This window comes from Toxotes jaculatrix, chromosome 5 (assembly GCF_017976425.1).
Source record: "Toxotes jaculatrix isolate fToxJac2 chromosome 5, fToxJac2.pri, whole genome shotgun sequence".
Taxonomy (NCBI): Eukaryota; Metazoa; Chordata; class Actinopteri; family Toxotidae; genus Toxotes; species Toxotes jaculatrix.
This window is the reverse complement of record NC_054398.1, coordinates 25848119-25874500: the sequence shown is the minus strand read 5'-3', so window position 1 is coordinate 25874500 and position 26382 is coordinate 25848119. Positions and strand designations below refer to the sequence as shown.

The following is a 26382-nucleotide window of genomic DNA, read 5'->3' as shown; positions in this document are numbered from 1 at the left end:
CTAGTTTTCTAAGAAACACCATAACTGCCATTGAGGTAATGTCCTTGCATTTTCCTTGGACAGCTGGGGGATATTTTACAACTACAACTTAGTCATGGTATGTATTTGAAAGTGTGTTTCCAGTATTTTTAGACTCCTCAATCTGGATTATTCTTTTAGGCTGCAAAGGCAACAACGAAAGCAACAAATAATCACAGCAGAACAACAGCATTTATACTTTTGTGTTATGAAATAAAATATACAGTAAACAAATATAACTGAAAATGATAATATGACTTAAATGGGACACATGACCTCAGTATTCATGTATCTAAGATTCAACTGTGAGTAATATGGATATTAAACCTTTTCAGCTGAAATGGCACTGATGTGATGTTGTTTTGAGGAGGCTTTTATTGAACTACAATTTATTCTCATTTAGATATCAAAATAAAATCTGTCTTTTCAAAGAGTCATCATAAGTATAATTATGAAATGTAAAATATACACATTCTTTTTAATTGAAGACTGTATCATAAAAAAGAAAAATCATAAATTGTCAGTATATCTCCCATAAAGCCCAGAATCATAATGAATCATGTAAAAAAAAAGCAATTATCTCAAACAACTTCCACAATTAAAACCATTTATTGTATGTCTATTAATAATTATCAAATGTCTGCTCTGGCTGATCATCAGTCAAGAACCTGGAATGTGAACACATAGAGAAAGGAAATTCTTTTTAATCCTTTTAAATCCCCCTCAGTTTCCATTACCAACTGAATTTGGAGTAAAAAAGACAAAGATTTTATAAACAAAGTGTCCCTATAAACCATGAACAGGACAGATCCCTACATCTATTGTTAATAATCAGAAGGAAACAGGCTTAGCTGCAAACTGTCTACAAAACTGTCCATTAAACTAAACTGAAATACAACTGAAACTGAACAGTTTGAATGTAGTTTTAAATTGGCTGTAGCCTTGTCTCCTATCAGTCAACGGCAGTCTTCTGTTAACATTAAAATGTCCAAGAGTCACCTTCTTTGTTCCAGTTCCACACTACATACAAATTGGCAGACAGTGGATATTACTTTTCAATTGTGATTTTGCTGCTACACAACATCCTTAAAATCTTTACTCTTACGCACTGGTGGCAAATAATAATGTGTGCCGACCTCAGTCAACTTTGACCTTTGAATAATACTAGCAATTAAACTTTGCAAAGAAAAAGAACAATGTTTCTTGACCTTTCTGTAGCTGTCTCACTCCCAAAATTTAAATTTATTATGATTGTTTGCAGATATGAGTTCTCCCTTAATTTCCTTTGCTTTCTGACATCAACAGCATACTCAAATTTTGAGGTTTTTTTTTTTTTAGCTTACAATATATATTTTAGATTAATTGTGCAATGTGAACAGACTGGCTGCAATAAAAAAAAAACAGTTTTAAATTATTGTGTAGTCTGGAACTGAGACAGCTACTCTCATGAACCTTATGTCCTGGGGCACATTTGTTGTAACTGAGTTTCATCTGCCTCTCACACTCAGTTAAGTTGGGTACCACTCCCCATCTGCACTCGGGTTTTGCCCTCTCTTTGCCCATTTTAGGACTTCCTGGCTTGCAACAGGAGAGACCAAAGGAGATGTCAAGCAGAAAACCCTGAAGTCCAGGCATGTTGTTTTCTTTTTTTAAGAGATTCCAACATTGTTGGTATGACCATGACTGATATTTCCAACACCCCTTGCTGGTCAGTTCAACAATTCAAACATGTTTTCTGTCTGTTTCCTGTATATTTTCCTCTCTTTGGTGCAGAATAAAAAGTCTTCTCCTGTGCAGGAAAATCACAGGGATAATTTAAATCCATTAGACATAACGAGTCAAAAGTCTAAGCTCCACATCAGGACCAGCTCCTGGCTGATCTGGTTTTAATGTCAGTGTTGAATCCTGGAGACCAGGTAGTAGAACAGGAAGAAGACCAGGACCAGACCCACAGAGACATAACAGAGGATGCGGCGATTGTCTCTGTTGGATCGGACCATGGTGGAGAAACGCTTCACGCTGCCACTCAGGAGGCCTGTTGCACTCAGGAAGTTTGAGTCCTGAAAGGAATAGGAAAAGAAAGAAAAAGATGACTAACTGTGGAGGGAAAAGGATTTATTGTATTAATGTTCAGATAACAAAGGGACTGGCCAGAGGAGCACTGCCCACAAGCACAATGCAGAGGAGCCTTTACAAAGAGAAGCGGAAGATGTTGAATACAAAAAAAAAGCAATGTACATTAAAAAAAGTGAATTTTTCTATATTGCTTCATAAATCGTAGATCAGACAGACTTACCATGTTGTCCAGATACTCGTTCTGATCCTCAGCTTCTCTGTCAATGTCGTATGCCAGCTGTCAGATACAGAGACAAAACAAATGATCAGGTTGAAATGCCAGGTCAGTGGCATTTATATAGCCAAATATCACAAATCACGTATTTGCCTCATGGGCCTTCACAATCTGAACAGCATACAACACCCGCTGCCCTTAGGCCCTTTGTTCTAATTCATATCAGTGTCACACTAATACTGTGTGGACTGTTAATAAATGATGAAACTGGTTGATGAAGAAAGCAATTGTTTGTTGTGACTCACAGACTTCAGTCTGGACACTTTGGTGGCCAGGTTCTCTGCCAGTCGTTTGTTTTCAGCATCAAGCATGTCGTCCACAGAGCCATGACCTGGAAATACACAAAAACACTGGATTAGAAAAAAACGGATAAACACAATAGGAGAAAATAAAACCTGAAAACAAACATCAGAACAATACTAGTTTATGACTAGGGAGTATACCATCAGTACTTCACTATGAACAGCATGGAAAACTTTCTGAAACTAAAATGCACTTACAGTGTGTATTATATAATTCAGAAGACTTACTCCTAGATGGTCCTCATACAGACAGATAGTTCTCAGACTGACATTAAAATGAATAAAAATAAATTCACTAAAATCATGAATTAAATTGACAGAAAAATGAACCGAAAATGGCTGGGTTGTTTGTTGTGTGTGTGTGTGTGTGCGTGTTTCCTGACGTCATCAAACCAACGGGCTTCTCGTTTGCGTCATGGTTCTGCGCGTCCAAGTGGTTCTACAGGGTTTCCCGATCTCGTCTAGAGCAGCAGGGGTAATACGATTTCAAACTACTAACGGTTATTAATTTAACTTCTGGTACAGGTAGGTGTTAGTTTGTTGTAATTAAATATGATCACAGCTTTGCATTAGTGTATATTTTTCAGATGAATTTAATAAGCATTGAGTTAGAGTTAAACAGATAGCTAATCCAACGGCACCACCGCTCATCAATGCGCCGTTAGTAAGCTTGCTAATGTTAATCAACCCTTAATGGCGGATAAAGAGACTGAATGACTATTAAACTATTAAACGCTACTAAAATTGAATACCTAAAGTTTAGGCAACACTAGACTGAGAAAAATGTTTCCTCTGGTGTTGAGTGAATTTTACACTGAGAAGCTTTCTCCTTTACCAACGGTAATACTCTCCTAAACGAATCTATAACTTCACTTAAGGTTAACAAACGGTGTAATGGCGGTGTAAAGTAAACGGTCCGTCACCTTTCCATTTGATGAAGCTATGGCTTTATATTCATTAATAATAATGTATAGAGTTGTAGTCTACAGTTTAACAGTGATTCACTGACTTCACTGACCACAAATTAACGAACAAAGTTAAAGCCATAAAGAGTGGAAACTGACTACACAAGTACTGTGCTGAAGTACAATTTTGAGTTACTTTGACGACTTACATTAATTCTAAACTGATGCTGCTTTATACTTATAACGTTACTGCACTCGATTTTGGAGGTAAATATTGTTCCTTGCTACTTAAGTAAAATTCTAAATTTAGAACTTTCACTTATAACGGTGTATTTCTACACTGTGGTATTATTACGTTTACATCAGTAAAAGATCTGAGTAGTCCTTCCGCCACTGAAGATTTTAAAGTCTCTACCTAACGGTCCTAGCCAGTTCTATTGTGAAATGCGAAATCTTAGTTCCCACTTAACGAAAACTACACGCGACACTCCCTGCCTACAGTTCGACCGTTTCCTGCTGGCATGTGCCACGGCTGATAGTTATGTACATAACTTCTTTACCACTGATAAATGCATCTTTTTTTTATGATTGAGTGGCCAAACGCCTTTAGATCCCAACACGCCAATGGCCAGAGTGGCAGGCAAAGAATCGGAATATGGCATGAATAGCATCACCAGCCACTTTACAAGGCGGGTTTCAGATTTAAGTAAGACAACAATAACACCGGTCTTGTGCTATTGGAGTGTGCGGATGTGTAGACAGGACAGCTAACCTACAAGTACTTAACAGCTAAAATAGTTAGCCTGCCGGCTAAGTTCAAGGCTTGTTTTCGGCTCTAATTGGAGTAACTATAGATTAAAACATCAAACACAGGGTTGTACACCCCATCATACCGCTTTAACGTTAGCTCTGTACTGTTGGAGACGGTTACAGGCCGCATATTTAGAAGTGAATACGTGTCGAAAAACAGTACCTCTATTCCAGTCCGCCATGTTGGTGAGTGACGTCACGATCAGCTGTTTACAAATTTGACAGGTGCACGTGACGCCGCCCTCTGAAGGGATTTCCGGAATCCTCAGACTCTTCTATTCCAATAAAAAAATATTAGTGATTAATAAAAAAAGACTCTTAAACGGACCCCTAGGTTGTGATTCTGTTTCCTAATCCAAACTAACATGGTAGCCTTTTAAAATTTACCTCCTTGAATATGTCCTTGCTTGATTTATACAAGTCAGGAACAAAAGTAACACATTATTGTGCATTAAAAATGGAGATAATGGATTTCTCCCCATTCATAGCACCCAGCTCCTGATAGTACTCACACAGGTATGACAGTAAAATGCAGAAGACCTGTTCACAAGGTGCCTCAAGTTGAGTTCTGTCTGCAGTGTGTTTACTATGTGTGGCCACTGGGTGACAGCACACACAAACACTACAGACTGGTGAGCTGCTGTCATGTCAACTTATCCAGAGCTGACTGAACCAATTTGCCTAGAATGAATTTATCTAGCAAGTTTGTTTCACAGACTAATCTTCATGACATTGATTTATTTATTTGAACTATAACAGTTTCTGTCTTAATCACCCTCAGGCTTGAGTTTTAACATGCAGTTAAGTATGCACTAAACAAAAATGTATGTCAGAAATTTATACTGATCATGGTTTTGTGAGAGCATGAATCCAGAGCTGATAGACTCGTGAATGTGTGGGGACGTGGCCAGTCAGTGGCTGATGTGTCCAATGAATCCTCAAACTACCGCTGTGGAAGTCCCCATAGGAGTGTGGGGTCAAAGGTCACTCTTTCTCAGTGTGAAAACACTATCATACAAATATGAAACAGTGATATTACCTTGTTTGTGTGTGTTGTGGTGTGTGTGTGTGTGTGTGTCTCTCTGAGTGTGTTCAGTTAATCCTCCTGTTTCTCTATGTGCTGTAATCCACCTTGTGTGTGTGTGTGTGTTTGTCACGTGTGTGTGTGCCACCTGACGTCAGCCTGCATCACTGCTGCTCAGAGGGTGGGGGAAGGGAAGTGTGTGAGTTTTGTGTGTGTGCTTGTGTGTGTAACAAATGAAAACAACAACTTATGCAGTCAGAACATCATGAACAAGGCAGGCATTACAGTTAGCTGGCTGCTAGGCTGTTTCTTGATGGTTGTTTGGATATGCTCGCTGACTGATAGAGTCTTTCTTGGTGGTTGCTATAGGAGGATCATTGGTTACTAAGGTGTTTTCTGGTGGTTGCTTTCTTAGTTGTAAAGTACATTCTGACCTCTTTTTACTTTTAAATTTTACTTTTTTAAATTTTACTTCTCCTCTTTAAGTCTGTTTAGACCTGATGTGTTCCTCTCAGCAGTAAGAGCTGCAGTAGCAGAAAGTTTAGATGTGATCTGTGTAGACCTGGTGCTTGCAGACCTGGTGTGTGTAGACCAGGTGTGTGCAGACCTGGTCTGGTCTGTGTAGACATGGTGTGTCCCTCTCAGCAGGAGGAGCTGCAGTAGCAGTAGTCTCTCTGGCGCTCACTGAAGCCACAGATTGTCTAATTAGATTAAGCAAGGCTTTCCTCAGATAATCATTTAGCCAGCTCTTGTTTCTTCCTCCGATGGAGCGCTGCTTGTGACTGTGGGCTTGCTGAAGGTCAAATTGAACTTCTGAACAACAGGCTGATTTTGGGAGTAAATTGTAGTCTTGGAGCAGGTCCGCAGACTGCTGACTGAGGAGCTGTGGCTAGGTTATGGGCTGTTCCTGGAGCTGTGTGTGTGACGCTGCTCAGAGTAATCGGACTGCCGCTAATACCTGCTGCTGCTAACAGGAGGCGATGGGGGAAGTTTCTGTAAGTAAAGCCTTTCTTCTTCTCAGCACTGCAGTAATGAAGTGACGATAATGTTATATCAGAAATAACTGACTCTGAAGAGGTTTTCTGTCAAAAATCCTGAATGTGTTTCTTTGGTGTCGAGGGCTGGCTGCTGAGTTTACTCAGCTCTTACACACAACTATCATTTTTGTAGTTTCATGTACTGCTATGATGATTAGTTCATTAGTAACTGAACAACAGGGAATTTGTTCAATAAAAATCCAGATGACCTTGTTGCATCTTCTCTAATAGGAAGATTTACAGCCCTTATTATTGTTTGAACATTGGAGCAGAGATGGAAATTGTCATTGCATTCTGTTTCCTTTTGTGAAATTAATTTCACTAATTAAGCTTTAGTTTTGTACAGTGAGCAGCAAGGTTTTATTCAGCAGTTTGACTGTCATGACTTCTGTTCAGCCTGTTCATCTCTCAGCTGCTCTTTTCTTTCCCTCCTTCAGCCTTAAACAGGCTGCCTTTCTCTCACTCAGATTAAGCTTCGGCTGACTGATTGACACAGATTACAGTTGAAGGCGCAGAGGTCACAACCTGTGAGGAACAAATATAAAGGCTTTCAGTTCACACACCAGCATGCACAATACTCTACACTGCACACATTTATGTACTCAGGTTCAGTCTGTTCAAAGGGTTAAAATGCACTTACTATTTTTTTGTTGGATCTCAGCTGTCTGCCTCCCAGTTACCTGGTTGATTGAGAACTTTTGACTCATACAGCTTGTTACTAACACTGATGAGGTGAGGCGATGTAACAAGCACAAAGCTAGACACATAAATATAGAAAACACTGAGTAAGAACAGGAGATTCCAAAACTACCTTCTACTACCCTGAAAAAAGAGACCTTTAATGAATATTTTCTGTTATTAAATTTGTTCTTACCTTGATTTAATGTTTACTCCCGCTGCTGTCCCGGAGTAAGGCACTGTGCTTAGAGCTTGAGTTGGTTCTTGGGTGTATTTATTCACACATGACACAACCCTGTGCCACGCCCAGCATTTCAGGAAAAATTAATAGTTTTTGAGACCACTTCAAGAAAATCTCAAAAAATTAAAAATCCTGCAAATTCAGTTTCTTTCCTAACTGAATTCTGAATAGTTTGGATGATATTTGAATGTGATTTTCATCTGAATCATATGACAGAAATATCTCCATCAGTCTTTAAAAACCCTCGTGTGTAATTTGCAAGTATTTAGTGAGTGTAATCCCCCACATTCCCAGAACCAACACTGAGGACATGACCTTGATGTCCTGCGGTCAGCCACAACTTTTAAATCCAGTCATGTACTTTGTGTGGTAATATTTCTACATTCCCCCCCCTAGAGTTATGCATTTGTTTTCCAATGAGACCTCTGGAATAATCTAGTCTGTCTGTCCCCCTACAGTCACAGAGTCCCTGTCAGGCCAGATCTGCACCTCAGGCCCACCACTGAGTCTGTGTTTTTCCAGAAGGCCTCTGTGAAGTCACAGAGGAGGAGACATGGCCAATAACTCTTTTCGTGGGTCCAAACATGGCCGATGCAATGAGGCCAACCACAACGCAGAGTTCAGCTGCTCGCTGCAGGAGCTGCGTTCGCTCATGGAGCTGAGAGGCCCGGAGGCACTGACCAAGATCCAGAAATGTTATGGCGACGTTAACGGACTGTGTGCCAGACTGAGGACGTCACCTGTTGAAGGTAAATATGTTCAGAAACTCTGCGTCTGTCTTCAGTTTGTGTCTGGACAGATAGTCTCTCTAAAGCTCCAGGGCAGACATCACAACACCAGAAATGTGAATCAAAAATCAACCACAGACAGTGTGATGCTCCACTATAAATACAGTTTAATGTTTTCAGTGAGAGCCACAGGGGTATGGGATGATGTTTCAGGCCTCTCCACCAGTGATTCACAGACCACTCCCCCTGGCGTAGACAGCATTAAACCAACAGAGGACATACAAAGTTTAGTCTGTACTTTGGTTTGGCTTGAGGGACTATTAACTGTATGATGGTCAAAGTCACATGTGACCTGCAGCTGCTGTTGAACCTGCTCTGCTCTCTGACAGCTTCAGGACAATATGAGATACACACTGTAAATACAACATTCAAATTAAGAAAAATTCAAATGGAGAATTCACAGCTGCAAGGACAAAATCTTGTTCCCGAGGCAGTTTTAAAAATGAGAAGTGGACTAAAGTTTGACTGAAAAGGCTTTAAAGATGTTGTTAGCAAGAATCATTTAGGAGTTTGTTGGGATTATCCAACAAACTTCAGGGGGATGGTGAACCAATACCAGTCTAGTCATTTGATTAGTATTGGTGTTGATACTGAACTCCTTAAGCGGATGTCAGTGGATTCAGTGTGTCTCAGTGGACTCAGTATGCAGCTGACCTGCAGACAGTGGACTCAGTGTGTCTCATACATGTGCCCTTTAACATTTTCCTCCTCATCATTAATTCATTCAGTCTGTCCGTCTTGTGCACACTCAGTAAACACCTTCACTGTTGGGACTCCTGCTGACAGAGAGAAGTAAAATGTCAGCAGCAGCTTGAAATCAGTGGAAAATCCATCACACTGCTTTCCTTCTCTCTGTCTCTGGGGTGACAGCCGCGGGTTAGATCCATTAACTTTCAGTGTAATCCCATTCACCTGAAAGCACTGAGCAGGCTCAGTGAGCTGCTCACTGAGTTTCATTTTCAGACAAAACGAGGAGAAGTGCTGGGTTAAAAACCTGCTGAGACTGATTGAGTCAGCTGCAGTCATGCAGCAGCTGCAGAGTGTCCAAAGGGACCCGAGCGTGTGCCGACAAGTTGTTCTACTCCACAGAGGGAAACACTCTGCTCCCACACAATACCACACTACTGTAGAGACACAAACACCAGGCATGATAAACCATGTCACCTTTTCAAAAAATCAAGTTCAGATGAATGAAATTAACATGTCATATAAATACATTTTGATGCAACCCACATTTCCAGTTTCTAAATTACGTTAGTTCCCGTGTACAGAGTGCAGACTTATTGACTATTGACCTGTATGGCATTGAATCCCATATTAATTCTCAGCTGTTTTGCTCTCATTATTATTTGTTCAACATAGCTTGAGTTTACTACAGACTGTGTTACAGAAGATAGGGACGGTCTGGTTTTACAGAGGACAACAGGACATTTGGGATCATTCACCACTGGAATACATGACACAGCCTGTTGAGCTTAAACACTGTAAATTCTGAATTCAAAATTTTGAGATTAATGTTAAATCTTTTTATACATTCGCACAGTAGCTGAAAAAAATGAAAGTGTGAATGAAAATGTCACAGTAATCATGTGCACACAGCCTCTGAGCTGATAAGGTTCATCCTCTAAAAACTTATGAAAAGATACTGTGGACCTCTATAAACATGCATAACAACAAATTTCTGCTCTGGGCCCCCGGTGGGATAACGAATAAGAAACTGTGGGCTTTATTTTCTGTTGGCCCTGACATCAGACCCTTGAAGATCAAAACACAGAAGGTGGAAAGTGTCCACATCCACCTCAGTAGGATTCATCTACAGGATAAAAGCAGCGCTCAAAGGAAACAGAGATGTAGTCCTCACACTAACTTTAGAGTTATTGTACACTTCCAAAAATGTAATGATGCAACATTTTGATCTTTAATTTTTTTCAACAGTCGATTGTGAACAGTAATGTTTTTATCTACAAATTGGGTCTCTTGGGGATGAAAAAGTTTTACCTATCATCTGATCTCTTAGTTCTAGGTGAAGCTGACACTTTTTGGTTTAGGTTTGATGAGAACACTCCAACATCTGCAACAATAATACAGCATATCAGACTTTGTCAGGGATAGAACAAAAAAGTCCCAGCCTACTTCCACTGTTGGTGGTCACTGGTGTTTGTCCATATAGTTAGCCTGTTTTCTGTTCATGTGAATGTTTGCTAAATACCTTAAAGTGTGCCTTGCTGTGTACAGACTACCTCCTTTTTTCTTTTTAATGGTCAAACCAGTTCACATACTTCAGCTCAGCTTCTTCTGAAACCACATATGAACTGCATGGGAGATCATATCGTCATTAGCAATCTTTGGAAACTTCCCATAAAAGTTAAAATGAACTTCTGTGAGTTTAGAGCAAAGTTTGTTCAAACAATACGATTTCGTGTAAATGGAGGGTCTGTGGGGTTAAATAAGGTTCAATATAATTTGATTATTTGACTCAAATACATCCTGCAAGTGTGAACCTAATAATTTATCAGTAATTTCAAATGTTAAATCACTCATGACTTATTTGTTCAAAGTTTCAAACATGTGAAGAGGTTAGGATTAAGGGTTATCTTCAGTCAACAGATTAGAATTAATATTAATATTAGAAATAAACTCAGTTTAATGGTTTAAGCCAGGCTCAGAGAAGGACATATAGACTGATGACATTGTCTTTTTTCTTCTGCGGCAGGTTTAGATGGAAACTCGGAGGACATCAGCAGAAGGAAAAAGGAGTTTGGACAGAACGTCATCCCTCCTAAAAAGCCAAAAACCTTTTTACAGTTAGTGTGGGAAGCCCTGCAGGATGTCACGCTCATCATCCTGGAAGTGGCAGCCGTCATTTCACTAGGCCTTTCTTTCTACAAACCACCAGATGCTGAGAGACAGCGTGAGTTTATCTTTCTGTTTTCAACTGTCACTCTATTTGTGCGATCGAAGCCTTTAGATCTTTAGAAAAGTCTTTCTGTAATGTTTATTATGAACCTATGTATATCCAGGCATCTCACGGCTGAGCTTGTTTACAGGGACATTGTTGTGAGACAGCAGAGCTATCAAGTGAACAGTCAGTCAGAATGTGTTTCCTATTTTCTGTGGCTTTGTATATATTGCTGAGATATGACAGGATGTCATATCAGCAGCATTTATGTATGATAACAGTAGTTCATGAAATTCATGTCCACACAGTGAGCAGCTGAGCTGCAACTCTAGATGTTTATTCAATTTTAAATACACATTTTTTAATATTATTACTTATGTTTTTCATTAATACTTCTTACCTACACTATCAGAATTATATAATTGTGGCCTCTGCTTAATGACACTAATAATAGCGTACCCTCAGAGCAACTGCCTCAGACTGAAAAACACCAAAAATATAAAAGAAAATATAGGTCACCTCTCAGGTTTTAGTGCCTTTACTGTCATCTTACATGATTATCATGAGTGAGGTGAAAACATATTTACTCACAGTCAGATGATGAGACTTGAGAAGGAGCATCAGCTGTCATGCTTTGGCCCATTCAGATGCAGGTTTGGTCTGAATGGGATGGTAGTCAGACAGGTTAGATCTATGCAGCCCATATGCAGGACAGGGGAACAGATATGTCTAAAATGAACTGATTTTAGGTTTTAGTTGATCACAATCACTCATAAATTATTTCTCTGTTACAGCTGCACACAAACTGGTGTTGGCTGCTGCTTAAAGTGTTTTCAGTGATCATTTTCATTTGTGCTGCCTCGTCATCTGACAGTCCCACAGGACTGCTCACTGAACGTGGGGAGACAGCAGTACATCTGTATTTATAAAACTGTACCTGGTTTATCTGTCAGTCTGCACCATCATCATCATCTTCAACATCATTATCATGATCATCATCATCATCATCTTCTAACACAATACTGATTCCTAGAATTCACTCTGAACTTTATATACATCTCTCTGGAGGGGTCAGTTCAAAGAAAAACCTGAAGAATCCAGCTGTACTTGATATTACATGTGTGTTTTAACATTTTGTTGTGATTCTAGTAACCTTTAGGTTTAATGAGACACTGTTGTCTTGTCTAGATTCCCCCTTAAACTGACTTTTTATTTAAAGGTCATGTGATCTGGGTCATCACTCATTTTAAATCATTAAACCATCATTAAAATCATTGGACAGAGGTCACTTCCTGTTAGTCTGCACTGTTGAAATATTGATATTAGCATGGGAATATTTAACTAACACTGACACACAATCGGAAAATTCACTCCATCCTGTGTTGTCTGTGTTCAGACTGTGGCAGTGCGGCTGGCGGCGTGGAGGAGGAGGGTGAGGCTGAGGCTGGATGGATCGAAGGTGCAGCCATCCTGCTGTCTGTGGTGTGTGTGGTCCTGGTGACGGCCTTCAACGACTGGAGCAAAGAGAAGCAGTTCCGCGGCCTCCAGAGTCGCATCGAGCAGGAGCAGAAGTTCACCGTGGTCCGAGGGGGGCAGGTGATCCAGATCAATGTGTCCGAGATTGTTGTCGGAGACATTGCACAAGTCAAATATGGTGAGAGAACAAAAAGCATTCACAAATCTATAGAAGAGCTGACCACTGGTTCAACTTCCAGTTAATCCAAGTTTAACAGTTTACCTTAAGTGATGAATAGAGCTGGATATCAAACCTCCAGAGACATAACCTTGTTGAGTCATTCTTTGATCAGTCTGATTTTGCCATTTTTTGTTCAATGATGTTTATGTTTATTTCTCAAAGTCACATATCAAAAGAAGTGTAGTTTTGGCATCAGTAGTGAAGTTCAGGTTGAAAGAACCCTTTTTACAATACACCTAGAAGCGACCATGCTTCATTTCTTAAAAAGAAGGACTTAACAGCTTGGTGTTTGTTTGGGAAGGTTGCACGTACAGTATTTTATGACATCTGTCTCTTCTTCCTTTCCAAACTGCTTAGAGAAATTATAAATTATTTTAGTTTTCTATTGACAACAGAATAATCTTCTCATTTCAGCATAACAACAACTTTCTTCCATGGATCATTAAATGTTAACATGAACATCATATATAATATTCCTATAATAGTTTTGTAGGTAGTGATATTATGTCTGTACTGGGTAACAGTTTACAGTTTAGTGACCTCTGACTCGTGAAAAAGTCAGAGGTTAAAATAAGCACAGCGTGTGACAGACAAATTATAAAATCATGATGTAACACAATGATCTGATGACAATGACCTGTTACCACAGTGTACCTCTGTGTGTTCCAGGTGACCTCCTCCCTGCTGACGGCATCCTGATTCAGAGCAACGATCTGAGGATTGATGAGAGCTCTCTGACCGGAGAGTCAGATCATGTCAAGAAGAGTGTCAGCGAAGATCCCATGATTCTGTCAGGTGCTTCATTCACATCAAATTATAGCCAAGTTCAGTGTGACCTGAGCTGTCACTGTCAGTTCTTACCAGCTAATTTCCACTGTTGAATCTGAGTGTCTCTCTGGGTTTCACACTCTTCCTAAAGAAGACGAAAAGGTGTCAATATTTTATGCTACCTGTGTGAAAAGTTCATGACCAAAAAGCAGTTTCATGGTGATTATTTAAGGAGCTCCACAGACATTCATTCATACAAAATTTTAAACATTAGTCTGCAGCCACAGTAACTGCACGTGGCAGCTTATTGATGATTGGCTCATTGGACTGTGCTCTACCAATGACCCAATCACATTGTCTTCTTCTGTTGTAGTTTTGAGCGGGCTCCATCAGGTTGTTATCAAGTCAGTTTTATTTATATAACCTCAAATCCTACATCTGAGACAATACGGACAGTTACAATAGATGTTCTGCACAGAGTTGACAGAATTAACAATGGTATAATACCTCACCCTCCTCTCTCTCACAGGTACCCATGTAATGGAGGGCTCTGGCAAGATGGTGGTCACCGCTGTAGGTGTGAACTCTCAGACTGGTATCATCTTCACACTGCTCGGTGCTGGTGAGGAAGGTGACGGTGATGGTGAGGAGAAGGCAGAGAAAGAGAAAAAGAAGAAGGAGAAAGACAAGAAGAAAGAAGAGCGGAAGAAGAAAGAGAAGAAAGACAAGAAAAGTAAGTTCAGCTCACAAGGGAACCTGTTTCTCTTCAGCTGGTACATTTTAGATTTCACTTCAGTCCATTTGTGTGTCTGGCCGTTGAACCAGCTTTATACTCTGTCCAAACCTCATGTCGGATGGTGGGATACAAGGAAAGGGCATGTCCATCAGGAGCAGCTCAAGACCATTTCAACAGAAGGGATCAAACTTCAACTCGCTCTATGTGCTGAGCCACAGCCATCACATAAATTTACTAGTCCACACTGACTCAGAGAGATGGACATCAAGATGCAATCTCGCTGCTTTTTCATTGGCAGTCACATATAGGTTTGAGATAGGTTTCAGGGACAAAACACTGATACCCATGTGGTGTTGGATGAAAAATCAGGGGATCAACAAAGTTATTGCAGTTCATCTGGAGGGGAACATGAACATGAACTGCGCTTAGTGACAATGCTTCCACCGGTTAAGATATTTTCACCTCTCAGACCAAAGTGGTGGACTGGCCAAGAATCTGACTTTACCTGCTTTTTTTTTGGCTTAACACAAATGTTCCAAAATTTCAAAAGCAGAGTATTTGTACATATTAAGTTATAAAAAAATATATATCATTTTTGGCTGTTTTACTGTTTTATTAATGTTTCTTCCATATGTATAACTATCTAACAGCTGTTGCATGTTTTTCTTTAACAGGTAAAAAAGATGACAAAGGCAAGAAAGGTGAGCAGTACATCTCTGCTTCAGTAGTGTGAGTTATCTAACTCTGAGTGAACGTGAAGCTTGTATTGAGCAGTAGCAGCTTCATTTCATCTGTCCATCAGTTACCTGAAGCTGGCTGGTTGATTTAAAGCTGCACTGTGGGCTCTGGTTCTTCCACCGCATGGCAGTACTGAGGTGTAGAAGATTAGTTTTGTGGATGAACCTGCCTTCTCATTCATGCTCTTAATCATCTGTCATGTTGGCAGTACTTACAGTACATGATACTGTTTTCTGTGAGTGTAGGATGGAGGATATAAGTAGTGATGCATCAGTCAGACTCACTGGAGAGATATCAGTGTCCCCAGTGACATGATGAAGCGCATTTGTTTTGATCATGTTGTAATCAGTCCATATTAAACCTACATGATCGATCCACATTACAGTTTCTTTGTCACTATCATTATAAAATGCACTCTTTATCTCTGTCATTGTTTTATCAAAAGAATGACTGTGAAAATTTGCTTCAGTGTTTGCTGTTTTGTGAGGACCAGTTAACAGTGTGCTGGTGTGCTGAGGCCAGCTGAGCTGCTGATGTAAACAAGGGAGTATAGCTTCAGCACCCTCCCATCCTTGGGTGTTGGGACTCCAGAGTTCAATCTGACTCCAGAGTTCAATCTGAGAAGTTTAAACTCCCAGGGGCGCCATGTAATGCTGGACAGTTAAGTCAATCACTCACAAAATCTGTGTTGGTTTACAAGAGGTGGTTCTGATGAGACTGGTCAAAGATCCTGCAGGAGATCAGGAATCTTAGGTGGATCTCAGTTTCTGAAGTCAGTCAGAATCCTGGTTCTCCCTGGTTCAGTCATATTTCCCGATCCCCACCAGGTTGTACTGGTTCCTTGTGGTCCCTGTGGTCCCCACATGGTGTAGTGTGTGTCCCTATGGTCTGAGCAGCAGCAGCAGGTGCTCCTGACTCGGTTGATGGTGATTAGGACCAAGCAGATTACCAGCCTTAAGCTCGGCAGCTGCTTTCTTCTCCTGCCTGCTGCTGCTGCCTGCCTGTCCACTAATAACCTCATTACTGAGCTGGGATCAGCACACTCACATGTACACACACACACACACACATGTACACACACACACACACACTGTCACAGAGGTACAGTGTCATTTGACACTGTTAAGTTCTGTTTATTGTAACTATGGTGATCCAGAGGGTACAGATATGAAATAGTCTGGTTAGTTTGCTAGTAAGTTAATTTGGGGGTCTATTTGTAGTTAACCTGCACAGCACAACAAACCCAGACTGGGATTAGACAAACACCACAGCATCGGGGTTGTCTTGTCACACCCTCTGACTGACTCTTCACTCTGTTAACACAGACTTTTACTAATAAGTAACAATCATGAGGATTTGTCTTGGTGGCAGAATGTCAGCTTAGTTGTTGACATGTCTGATGTCTGTCCTTGTGTGATGAACAAGTGGACCAAAGGACTCACATGCTGGCATCATCATCATGGTCAGGTCCTGCTATGGAAATCATTAGGTGATGTTCATTAGGCGAAGTATAATATACTGTAACGTATGATAAGATAGGACGACCTGTTTTTGTGGTTTTGGGGTTGCCATGGTTACCCACATAGCAGACAAGGCATTTGTTTACCTTAACTGCAGAAAGGCCCGGGCCTTTACCTAAAACCCCTAATACCTCCTGTCTTACATGCTTATTTGATCATATTTTAATAAGGACCCTCTCTGTTTTAATCCTGTGGAAATGTTCATTATGATAATGTGCATCTCCACAGGAACCAGTTCTATAAGTACAACAATAGTAATGTCATTCTCACCACTCTGCTGAAAACGCTGTCTCTGTTTAACACTTACAGCGTTCTGAAACACTAATTCATTTCAGTCAGTTTTACTATATCTTTTTAATTACTGTTAGGATACAGTCAATGAAATTCAACACTTGTTGCAGATGTTTTGCATTAAAAGGCAGCATTTTTTTTATCTCTTTTTTTTTAAGACTCAATCACTGATGTAATACTGTGTTTTATTTTAGAACGGATGGTAGATCAACATAAATAAAACTGGCTTGTCTTGTCTTGAAGTATCAGTAGCAGTGGTTTTGATTATTTGTGTCTTTGACACCTGAATGCTTCACTGGCTTCCTGTGTCCTGTGTAGGAAAAAACAAGGACGGAGCCAATGTGGAAATGCAGCCGCTCAACGAGGATGGAGAATCAGAGAAGAAGAAAAACCTACCAAAGAAGGAGAAGTCTGTCCTCCAGGGCAAGCTGACCAAACTGGCTGTGCAGATCGGCAAAGCAGGTACAAATAGAGAATCCGATAAATTAGGAATGGTGTGTGTAACTGTCCAGAAACTCAAAAGTGGCATATATTGTATATTTTGCCAGAAAATTGAGCTTTTATGTTATTATGCCCCTGCCCAGAAATTCCAGCAGCAGTTAATGAATCTATGATTACTTTTACCGTGCAGATTTGATAATTTCCCCTCCACTCTGCAGCACACATTTAAAAAATAAGCTGGATTCACGCAAATCTCTTATTTTAGATTGATGAGGCCATCACATTTTAGAGAGATGTTTGTAGTGGGTATTTCCTAAGACTGGTGAAGACACATCAGTGAAAAGAAGAGCCCAACTGATACTGGATTTTCTTTCTTCTTCTTTTCTGCCGATGTTGATGCAGATTTTATGGAATAAAAAAATTCCAGTATTGATATATGTCAGCCGATATTGGGGTGATGGCGGCCATTGTTTATCAACTTTCCAGCAGTGAATTTCACGAACTAAATAGCAAATTACCATGGAGACAAAGCTTCCTCTGCCACAAGAGCTGCAGGCAGTCCTGAGAGTACTGTGAACAGTGGAGAAGGAGCGCTCTCTGCTGGACAAACTATGTGATTACACCATTTCCAAATTACCAAGAATCATACGAAGCATCTTTTTCTACATTATGTTCTGTTAAAAAAAAGTTCTCATACCAGTGCATATCCAGCGACATGTATGCTGATCCGTGACAGGCCATTAGTGGCCAATGAAATCAGCCAACCAATATATCATTTTGGCTCTGATCAAAAGGAGTAGTAGTTGAAAGGCAAGTTGGACAGTGGAAGAGAAGACACTATGTTGTCCATGGAGACATGACCACAGGCCGCAGAGGGTCTGTGACACCACTGCTGCACGTGGCTCATACATGATATGTCCAAGGTGGGCTGCACAAGATACTGTACAACGGTGTGGTGTGATTGGATTGGACTGTAGTTGTGTATTATTTGTCTGTACACATAAAGTATGGAAAGTTTCTGCATTTTTACCTTTGCCTAATACAAATTACAACCCTTAGAAAACTACAACACGAGTCTGTGTCCACAGGTCTGTTTATGTCGACTCTCACCGTCCTCATCCTCATCACTCGCTTCCTGATCGATACCTTCTGGATACAGGAGGTTCCCTGGGCCAAAGAGTGTGTGCCCATCTATGTGCAGTTCTTGGTCAAGTTTTTCATCATTGGTGTGACCGTGCTGGTGGTGGCTGTGCCTGAAGGTCTCCCTCTGGCTGTCACCATCTCCCTGGCCTATTCAGTCAAGGTGTGTTAGCATACAGAATTATACAGCTTGTACACAACAGCTACACAATGAGTCAGACTGAGCACACGTACTCAGGTCATGTTCTTTTCCTTTTATTATTTTTCATGTGATTGTAGGTCCTAAAAATTGACATTAGTTAAGTGTAATTGAAACTGACGTTCGGTTTCCATATCATTTTAATTTTATTTTTAGAAACAAATGGGTCAGCAGTTTTTACAGTTAGTTATTATTTCTGTTGGTTGGAGCAGTGACCCTCCTTGAAATGGACTAACAGAGTAAATTCAGAATAAAGCACTCAAGGCTCAGGTAACACTGCTCTCCTCTCTTGTCAGAAAATGATGAAGGACAACAACTTAGTCCGCCACCTGGACGCCTGTGAGACGATGGGCAACGCTACAGCCATCTGCTCCGACAAGACGGGCACACTCACCATGAACCGCATGACGGTGGTTCAGGCCTACGTCGCAGGAAGCTACCACAAAAAGGTGCCGGAGCCGAACATGATCCCTGCCAAGATACTGGACCTGCTCATCCTGGGCATCGGGGTCAACTGCGCCTACACCACCAAGATTATGGTGAGCTGTAAAAATAGCTGTCCATTCAGGAAGCTGTGTGATTTAAGCATTTGGCTGAGAGTGCTGGTTTGGAGAGCTGCCACAGCAGCTCAGGACTCATCTGATCAGTGCCTCCTGAATCCACAGATCAGTGCACAGAGCAAACAAACAGGTTCAGCTGCAAGAGTTGTTTCTTTTATCAGTTTCCTTTCTGGCATTTCAGAGCTGAAACGGTCATTAACAATTATTTTCATTAACAATTAGTCTCATGATTATTCTCTTCTAATCTCTGCTTTTGAAAAAATATAATTAGTGGATCAAAACAGAAACTCTGGAACCATCAAGAGACTGAAAAGTAATGTTTGTTGAAAGTTGTGTCTCATTGCTGCTGTTGTATTGATGTTGTTGTCAGGTGCTTCTCCATTTGTGATTTTAATGTATACACCATGTAAACAAGCTGAAAACTTGTGCTGTGCTGTGATTTAACATTGTTTCTGCTGCTGCTTCCTGCAGCCTCCAGAGAAGGAGGGCGGGCTACATCGCCAGGTGGGAAACAAGACTGAATGTGCCTTACTGGGACTCACCCGCGACCTGCACCGAGACTACCAGGCTATCCGCAATGAAATCCCAGAAGAGAAACTATATAAGGTCTACACCTTCAACTCTGCGAGGAAGTCCATGAGTACCGTGCTAAAGAACCATGATGGCAGCTACCGAATGTTCAGCAAAGGGGCCTCAGAGATCTTGCTCAGGAAGTAGGTTTAACTGCTGCTGCTGACACAGCTCTGTGCTCAATCAGATGACAGTCACATGACTCTGTCCTGTGGTTCCAGGTGCTGTAAGATCATGATAGCCAACGGCGAGACCAAAGACCTCAAACCTCGGGACCGTGACCACCTGGTGAAGAAAGTAATTGAACCAATGGCTTCGGAGGGCCTAAGGACCATCTGCCTCGCCTACAGAGACTTCCCCGCTGCTGACGGAGAGCCTGACTGGGACAACGAGGCCCACATCCTCACCGGCCTCACCTGCATCGCCGTGGTTGGTATTGAGGACCCTGTGCGACCTGAGGTATGTCAGCTTTGTCAATCACAGTAAAAATACACACAGTACAAGTCCCTACTCACAGAACATATGGAGAGGATCTTCCTAAAACACTATGGTCAGTTCTTATGTTAAGGCTCTTTTGTGTTTGATATAAAAGTAATCAACTCCTAAATGTGTGGAATCTTAAAGGACTGACAGGAGTCGGTCCTCAAAAGCTCAGAGTGAGAAGTCTGACTCCTGTCTGTGCTAATGTTTATGAAAGCTCGAGAGGGAACCTGTTACGAGCTGCAGCTTTTCTTCAGCGTTCTGTTAGAGGAGAGCTGTTTTGGGAATGCTTGATGACACTAAATGTCTTAAAAGAGACGATTCTGACAAAAAATAAATATTTTTGACTGACAGTTTGGGATGCAAAGAGACTACATGTTCTGTCCTCTGTCCAGAGAACTCTGTGAACTTCAACATGTGTCACTCGCTACTTGTTTTTTTTTTTCTCTATTGTTGTTCTCATCAGGTACCAGAAGCCATCAGAAAGTGCCAGCGAGCCGGAATCACTGTCCGCATGGTGACCGGAGACAACATCAACACTGCACGAGCCATTGCCATCAAATGTGGCATCCTGCAACCTGGAGACGACTTCCTGTGTATGGAGGGCAAAGAGTTCAACCGACAGATCCGTAACGAGCTGGGAGAGGTCAGACAAACACACACTGGACACACACAGTGCACACGGCACAGAACACTGCAGCATTTAGAGGCAGTGGTTCCCGGGGTTTTGTTTGGGGATTTTTTTGAGTTTTATCTTGCTCTTTCAAGAGCTGTGTAATCAAAGAGTGATCTTCCTTCTCAGACTGTTTCATTTGAATAGTGTTTGAGGGCCTGAAAAGATAAGATTCTCTCGTGTCCCCTTGTAGGGGGGACCCACCCCTGCTGTAAGGGACACTAGCATCACTTTATTCTGATAAACTGATCTGTTTTGCAACTGAAACTTCTTATTTCTGTCTTCTCTTTTTCACTGCAGATTGAGCAGGAGCGTATCGATAAGATTTGGCCAAAGCTGAGAGTCCTCGCCCGATCATCGCCAACAGACAAACACACTCTGGTCAAAGGTGAGACACACTTTAACCAGGTAAAAGAGGCCGGGGTGGGACAGATAGATGTAGTGGTTAGACAGAAGAGACTGAGGTGAGGCAAATTTATTTATACAGTACACTTAATACACAAGGCAGTTTCAAAGTGCATTACATACATGTAAACATTAAAATCAGGGAAAAAGACACTTTAACACCAAAACAAGGTCTTAGCTGATTTTAATGGTGGTCAGAGTCAGGGCACCCTGTCTGAGACTGTCTGTCATCCTCTCAGGTATTATCGACAGCACGGTGCTGGAGCAGAGGCAGGTTGTTGCAGTTACTGGAGATGGGACAAATGACGGACCTGCCCTCAAGAAAGCAGATGTTGGCTTTGCCATGGTAACGACTGTCGCTAATATCAAACTGCTGTTTCTAGATAACTTGGTAACATTCAAGAAAGTTTCTGTAAGTAGTCATCACTGTTTATAAAACAGAAAAAATAGTCATCAGTACATAAAGAATAAACAACTTGAATTTACTTGTTAATATGAGCTGATCTGAAAAGGGAACAGACCAATGCTCGACTTCCTGTGGATACGCCCTGATACAGTCTAAACCTCAGCTCAGGATCAAGTTTAGCATCAGGTTTAGTTAAGATGACTTACGTGCTGCGTGCTGCAGGGCATTGCGGGGACAGATGTGGCGAAGGAGGCGTCTGACATCATCCTGACTGACGACAACTTCATCAGCATCGTGAAGGCCGTGATGTGGGGCAGGAATGTCTACGACAGCATATCCAAGTTCCTGCAGTTCCAGCTCACCGTCAACGTGGTCGCCGTCATCGTAGCCTTCACCGGAGCCTGCATCACCCAGGTTAGAGCGTTGTTCTAAATGACATTAAAAAAACTTCTGGCTGATCGGGCTTGTGGTTTCTCTGCTGACAGGCACTGACATTGTGTGTGTGTTCCTAGGACTCTCCTCTAAAAGCTGTGCAGATGTTGTGGGTCAACCTGATCATGGACACCTTCGCTTCACTGGCTCTCGCCACCGAGCCGCCGACCGAAGCGCTGCTGCTCAGGAACCCGTACGGCCGGAAGAAGCCGCTCATCTCCCGCACCATGATGAAGAACATCCTGGGACACGCCATTTACCAGCTGACCATAATCTTCACCCTGCTCTTCCTTGGTCAGTGAACATATCACAGCTTCTTGGTCTGAAACAGATTCTCTGTGTGTGTTTGAGCCACAGGTTGAAATAATTATGTATTAAATGAACTGAAACTGTTGTCCAGATAAGGATGTGCTGATATCATGTCCCCATTCTGGCTGTACAGAAAAATATAGATCAGGGGAGGTCGTAGACAATAAACCATATATATTTTAAAAATAATACTGGTTTCTTGTAGAAACATTTCTTGATCCAAAGTCAGGGAGACTCCACCTCTAAGACTCCTGTAGTTACTTACCTGAACCTTGGAACCAGCAGACTCCTGCTGCAACATAAGGATTTGTATTTGGTTGATTTCTATGGCTCTTCTGTAATTTTCGTCCCTCCCTCTTACAGGTGAGACTCTGTTTGACATTGACAGCGGCAGGAACGCCCCCCTCCACGCCCCGCCCTCTGAGCACTACACCATCGTGTTCAATACATTTGTCCTAATGCAGATCTTCAACGAGCTCAATGCCCGCAAGATTCATGGAGAGAGGAATGTCTTTGAGGGCATCTTCAAGAACCCCATCTTCTGCTCTATCATCCTGGGAACACTGCTCGTACAGGTAACTTGTGAGGAGCCAGGCAGTCATCACACCTGCTCAGATTCACAATGTGAAGTGATAAAAGAATCCCTCTATGTCATGACTCTGTCCTCCTGTAGGTCATCATCGTGCAGTTTGGTGGTAAACCATTCAGCTGTGTGAGTCTCACCATCAGCCAGTGGTTGTGGTGTGTTTTCCTGGGCCTTGGCAGCCTCCTATGGGGTCAGGTGAGACACCTCCTGTTGAGGAACAGGAACTGCTGCTGTTGTGCCTGACAGGGGTGTAATATTTGTGTTGGTCTCCCTCTCAGCTGGTGTCCAGTGTCCCCACCAACTGGCTGAAGTTCCTGAAGACAGCAGGTCACGGCACACAGCAAGAGGAGATCCCTGAGGACGAGCTAGAGGAGATGAAGGACCTGGATGCCATCGACCATGCTGAGATGGAGCTGAGGAGGGGCCAGGTGCTCTGGTGTCGTGGCCTGAACCGCATTCAGACACAGGTATGGTCTCACCTTTAAAGGAAAGTTCTACCTGGATCAGAGATTAAGGAAAACACAGTGATACACATAGCACAAGAGCCGAGTTTTAGCTGTTAAATTTGTTCAGGTAACTGGCTGTTCTTTCTGTGAAGCAGGGCCCTATGCCGTTAGGTACAGTAGCTAAACCAGGAGGCTTATTCCTGCATACAGTTTGGACAGATAAGCTCCTTCATTAAACCCTTAACCGTGACCGTCTTCCTCTCGTCTCTCAGATCCGTGTGGTGAACGCCTTCAGAGACAGCGTGTCTCCCTACGAAGGTCTGGAAACGCCTGAATCTCGCAGCTCCATCCACAACTTCATGAGCCACCCCGAGTTCCGCATCGAGGATTCAGAGCCCCAGATCCCCCTGATCGATGAGAACGAGGGCGAGGATGACCCCCCCACCAAGCGAAACTCCATTATCATCCCACCACCGCTGACCGGACTGTCCAACCTGCCGCCGCTCCCTTCCTCGCCCAATCAGAACAACAATGCCATGGACCGCATCGTCCCGTTGCATAAGGACGGCTCCAGGTCCGGTCTGATCCCACCCAACTCAGCGGGGCTGCCGCCGTGTCCGGGGAGCCCCCTGCACAGCCTGGAAACCTCACTGTGAAAACCTCTTTCCCTGACTGACCACTTCCTGTTACAGTGGTCTGTTCTGTTCGTACTGTGTTCCTGACGGCGAGAGCTCTTCTCCTTCTGAGAGCAGAGGAATGAAAAAACATTTGAAAAACAGAGTCATCTGATTGTTGCTCGTCAGGAGTTCACCTGCTGGTTTTTAGATTCCAGGAAACAGAAATGTTTCCACATGTGTTTGTTGTTGTGTTGGAAGTGGCAGCAGCAGGTTCACACAGACTGTTGTCTTCCTTCCTCTTGTTTTCCTTCTTTACTTTAATGAACTCTGCAGTTGTTATTTAGGTGGAGAGTGTTTGTGAAGTGGTCCAATCAATAATCAGTTTCTGATCTGTAAATATTGATATTGATGTTCAGACGTAGTCAGGGCTCGTTTTAATCTGCAGTGTTTCAGTTTGTCAGCAGACGAGCCGATGTGAGCTGAAGGTGATGAGTTAGAATTAGTTTGCATTGAGGTTTAACTTAAAGGGGACCTGTTATGGTGTTCCTTATTGTCTGTCATATATATTTAATGTTAAAGTGTTGGATGTTCATATTAAACATGGCCAAAGTTTCAAATGATGAGGTAACCGTATTTAAAAGTAATCCCTGTGAGACGAAAGCTCCAGCGTCAGTTTGCTCTGAACGCTAGTTTCCAATGGTTGTTTTTCTACTTTCATGGTGCGCTGATGTCAGCCCGTCGAATTTCTTTAGACGCTCGTCCGCTCCAAGCAAATCACCAGTGGTGCAGGTTTACAGTGCAGTCACTCAGCGACAGCAGGGTAACATTTTTCTAGCAACATTAGCTTTGGTTGTTCCTGACAGCACATTTTCCACATGTACACCTATTAACAGGGGTAGATACAGAAACATGTGAATACACGGATCGTTACATGAAAGACTAAATCCACTGTTATGTCAAACACTAAGCAGGTAATGGGTGTAATATTTACCAAAGAGACATCCTGCTGTAATCTTTGTTGCTGTGGCTGTTCGTGCTGTCCGCTCTCATGTTCCGGATCACACCTGTACAGTTGGATTTTGGAAGTTGCCATTTCCAATCAGTTATGTTCCGTTACTCAGTAGTTTCACAGTTTGTTTTCAGAGCCTCCAAACAGGTGAGAGGAGACGGCGGTGCTGACGCTTGGCAGGTGGCCAATCAGAAGAAAGTGGGCTTTTAGGGAGGGGGGCCTTAAACATCCCAGAGCTAATATTGCCTGTTTCTGTCTGAGGCCTAACTGAGGGGCTGCATAACAGGCAGTATGAGATAAATTAGATTTTTTTAAAACTGTGAGCCATGCAAAGCTACTCCCAAAATAAGGATATAGAGCTGGAAATGGGCATAATAGGTCCCCTATAAGGATCTGTGACTGCAATGTGTAGAGTCAGTCATCTTCAGTGGGGAGGGTGGGGCTGTGTTTGTAGACAGAAATGTTTAAATGTCTAATGTCTGGATTTTACTCTAGTACTTTTGTAAAAAAATGTTTTAGGTTGTTTCAAAAGGTGTAAAACCAAAAGTTATTAAAGTTAAAAAACAACTTTGGGAGCAGGGTGTTTGTGACACAGCTTCTACTGATGATTCAGTTTCTTCAGATGTATAAAGTCACTTCAAAGACATGTTGACCTCCAGACGGGAAACAGTAAGTCAAACTGTTAGAAGAGTAAAACTGCTCCAACAAATTATTAGTGACAATCAATCAGAGATGAAGAAACCAGAACACATGGAAAAGACCGAATTAATAAATCAGGCCATTATTTTTCACACTTTCACCGTACAGATGCAGCCTCTGTGGGCCACAGACATGCTCACTTCTGCACTTCAAGTCTGTGATGGTTGTAATGAACCTTCTATCATCTGCTGCAGTGGAGAAATGGAGCCAAACTTTCCACGAGCTCTTTGAGCTCACACCCTTCTCTGCTGTTGCCGGCAGCAGCTCTGGGTGGATTCCACATCATCCCAGTAATCCTCACTTATCTCCACGCAAAAGTTGCTGCTTCACCCAAGCCGCCTTCACCATCCTCTCTGTGAAGTCTTTTGTACATATAAGGCGATAACAAAATTACCTGAGATGAGAGCGGCATGTGGCTCTCAGGCACCCTAGGAATACTGGTTATTGGGTTTAGCCAAGGTAATAATTAGCTCAAGACCATATGAAGCAAATGTCGAACAACAGAAAGCCACGTATTTGTCAGCAAACAACGATAATTTGACCCTGCAACACTTTGAATTATCACTTCTCTGGATATCAATCAGTTACACAACAGTTTCTGGTTTTAAA

The 26382-nt window shown here is 42.0% G+C and overlaps 2 protein-coding genes across 7 annotated transcripts; one reads left to right on the top strand and one right to left on the bottom strand.

The window, feature by feature from the left end:
* Window positions 1-611: 611 nt before the first annotated feature.
* bet1l (Bet1 golgi vesicular membrane trafficking protein-like) lies at window positions 612-4586 on the bottom strand. Its single transcript, XM_041039171.1, has 4 exons — window positions 4549-4586; window positions 2614-2699; window positions 2315-2371; window positions 612-2078 (listed from the first exon to the last, which is right to left on the bottom strand). Exons 1-4 carry the CDS (start codon window positions 4565-4567, stop codon window positions 1911-1913), a joined length of 330 nt encoding a protein of 109 aa, XP_040895105.1. The 5' UTR covers window positions 4568-4586; the 3' UTR covers window positions 612-1910.
* Window positions 4587-7918: 3332 nt separating this feature from the next.
* LOC121182240 (plasma membrane calcium-transporting ATPase 1-like) lies at window positions 7919-24111 on the top strand. 6 transcript variants are annotated; one of them, XM_041038642.1, is made up of 21 exons: window positions 7919-8114; window positions 10867-11064; window positions 12449-12706; window positions 13418-13543; window positions 14046-14147; window positions 14217-14253; window positions 14508-14528; window positions 17121-17263; window positions 18331-18545; window positions 18878-19120; window positions 19613-19854; window positions 19933-20170; window positions 20658-20837; window positions 21165-21252; window positions 21509-21615; window positions 21898-22089; window positions 22188-22401; window positions 22780-22991; window positions 23090-23197; window positions 23281-23469; window positions 23721-24111. In XM_041038642.1, exons 1-21 carry the CDS (start codon window positions 7919-7921, stop codon window positions 24102-24104), a joined length of 3693 nt encoding a protein of 1230 aa, XP_040894576.1. In that variant the 3' UTR covers window positions 24105-24111. The 6 variants fall into 6 exon arrangements, with proteins under 6 accessions (XP_040894576.1, XP_040894572.1, XP_040894575.1 ...); XM_041038638.1 differs by lacking the exon at window positions 14508-14528 and adding an exon at window positions 14927-14953 and having other exon boundaries at window positions 14046-14249; window positions 17120-17263; XM_041038641.1 differs by lacking the exons at window positions 14217-14253; window positions 14508-14528 and having other exon boundaries at window positions 14046-14211; window positions 17115-17263.
* The last annotated feature ends 2271 nt before the right edge of the window (window positions 24112-26382 follow it).

Bases quoted from the DNA above. Each gene is read 5' to 3' on its own strand.
- bet1l (XM_041039171.1), bottom strand. The intron at 2,372-2,613 runs GTGAGTCACAAC...TGTATCTGACAG, and splicing joins AAGTGTCCAGACTGAAGTCT to CTGGCATACGACATTGACAG. The intron at 2,079-2,314 runs GTAAGTCTGTCT...TATTCCTTTCAG, and splicing joins ACGAGTATCTGGACAACATG to GACTCAAACTTCCTGAGTGC.
- LOC121182240 (XM_041038638.1), top strand. From the start codon at position 7,919: ATGGCCAATAACTCTTTTCGTGGGTCCAAACATGGCCGATGCAATGAG. The intron at 21,616-21,897 runs GTAACGACTGTC...TGCGTGCTGCAG, and splicing joins CAGATGTTGGCTTTGCCATG to GGCATTGCGGGGACAGATGT. The intron at 22,402-22,779 runs GTCAGTGAACAT...TCCCTCTTACAG, and splicing joins CTTCACCCTGCTCTTCCTTG to GTGAGACTCTGTTTGACATT.